Here is a 918-nt window from a genome sequence, read left to right as displayed (position 1 = left end):
CCGCCTCCTCGCGCCCCCCACCCCGGGCCGGGCCCCGCTCCCTTCCCGGAGCCGTACGGGCAGCAGGGAGAGGAGCGGCGCGGGGCTCTGCCCGCCCCCCCGGGAAACGCGGCCCCCCGCCAGGGCTCAGCCGGGAGGGCGCATCCCTCCCGCCCGCGGCGAGGCCCCGGCTCTCCGGCAGCGCCCACCTGAGGAAGGGAGGGAGGAAAGGAGGGAGGAAGGGAGCCGGCCCTGCGCAGCCCCGGGCCTCGCACGCGGAAGCGGCCGGCGCGCCGGCAGCCCGGGGACCCGGCCGACCGCGGCGGTCGCTGGAGAGGGCAGGGGCGGCTGACTGCCCCGCTCAGCCGCGGGGGAGGGCGGGCGGGCGGGAGCCACCCAGCCTCACCTGAACTTCTGGAAGCGATCCTTGTCGGCTTCGAACAGCTGCCGCAGGACGAGCTTGGGGGAGTTGGCCTTGTGCCACTCCACCAGCTTCTTGAAATGGGGGTCGCTGGAGAGCGCCATGTTAGCGGCCAGGGAGGGCTGAGGCGGACACGGCTGGCGCACGGAAGCGGGCACGGCGAGCGGAGGTACCGCCGCCGCCTCCGCTTTTATAGGGCGAGCTCGGCCTCCTGCCGCCGGCCCCGCCCCGGCCCCGGCCCCCCTCCCCTCCTCTTCCCTTCCCTTCGCTTCCCTTGGCGGGCTGCCCCGCCGGGTGGTGGGATTCCCTCAGCGCAGTGTCAGCGGGGAGGGAGGAGCGGTCAGCGCGCCTGCGGGTTCCTGCGAGGGGGGAGGTGGCGGTCGTGGCAGCTCGCCCGCGTTGGGGTCTGCAGCGTTCGCAACGGCTGGGCGCCCCGCGGGGCGGGCAAGGGTAGCGGTCCCCGCGAAGGGGTCGCCGGCCCTCGGGGCTGCGCAGCGCACGCCGGTCGTAAATCCCGT

The 918-nt window shown here is 76.3% G+C and overlaps 1 protein-coding gene across 1 annotated transcript in view; it reads right to left on the bottom strand.

Annotated features, from left to right (window-relative positions):
- Positions 1-636, bottom strand: part of GPI (glucose-6-phosphate isomerase) — a 23564-nt gene extending 22928 nt beyond the window's left edge. Inside the window, exon 1 of the mRNA XM_010585133.1 lies at positions 386-636. Coding sequence (XP_010583435.1) covers positions 386-504 — 119 coding nt within the window. The 5' untranslated portion in view covers positions 505-636. The remainder of the gene's footprint in view (positions 1-385) is intronic.
- Between the last annotated feature and the right edge of the window lie 282 nt (positions 637-918).

This window comes from Haliaeetus leucocephalus, unplaced genomic scaffold (genome assembly GCF_000737465.1).
Source record: "Haliaeetus leucocephalus isolate CR32 unplaced genomic scaffold, Haliaeetus_leucocephalus-4.0 Scaffold92, whole genome shotgun sequence".
Lineage (NCBI taxonomy): Eukaryota > Metazoa > Chordata > Aves > Accipitriformes > Accipitridae > Haliaeetus > Haliaeetus leucocephalus.
Note: the sequence above shows the minus strand (reverse complement) of the source record. Positions and strands in the feature narration are given on the sequence as shown.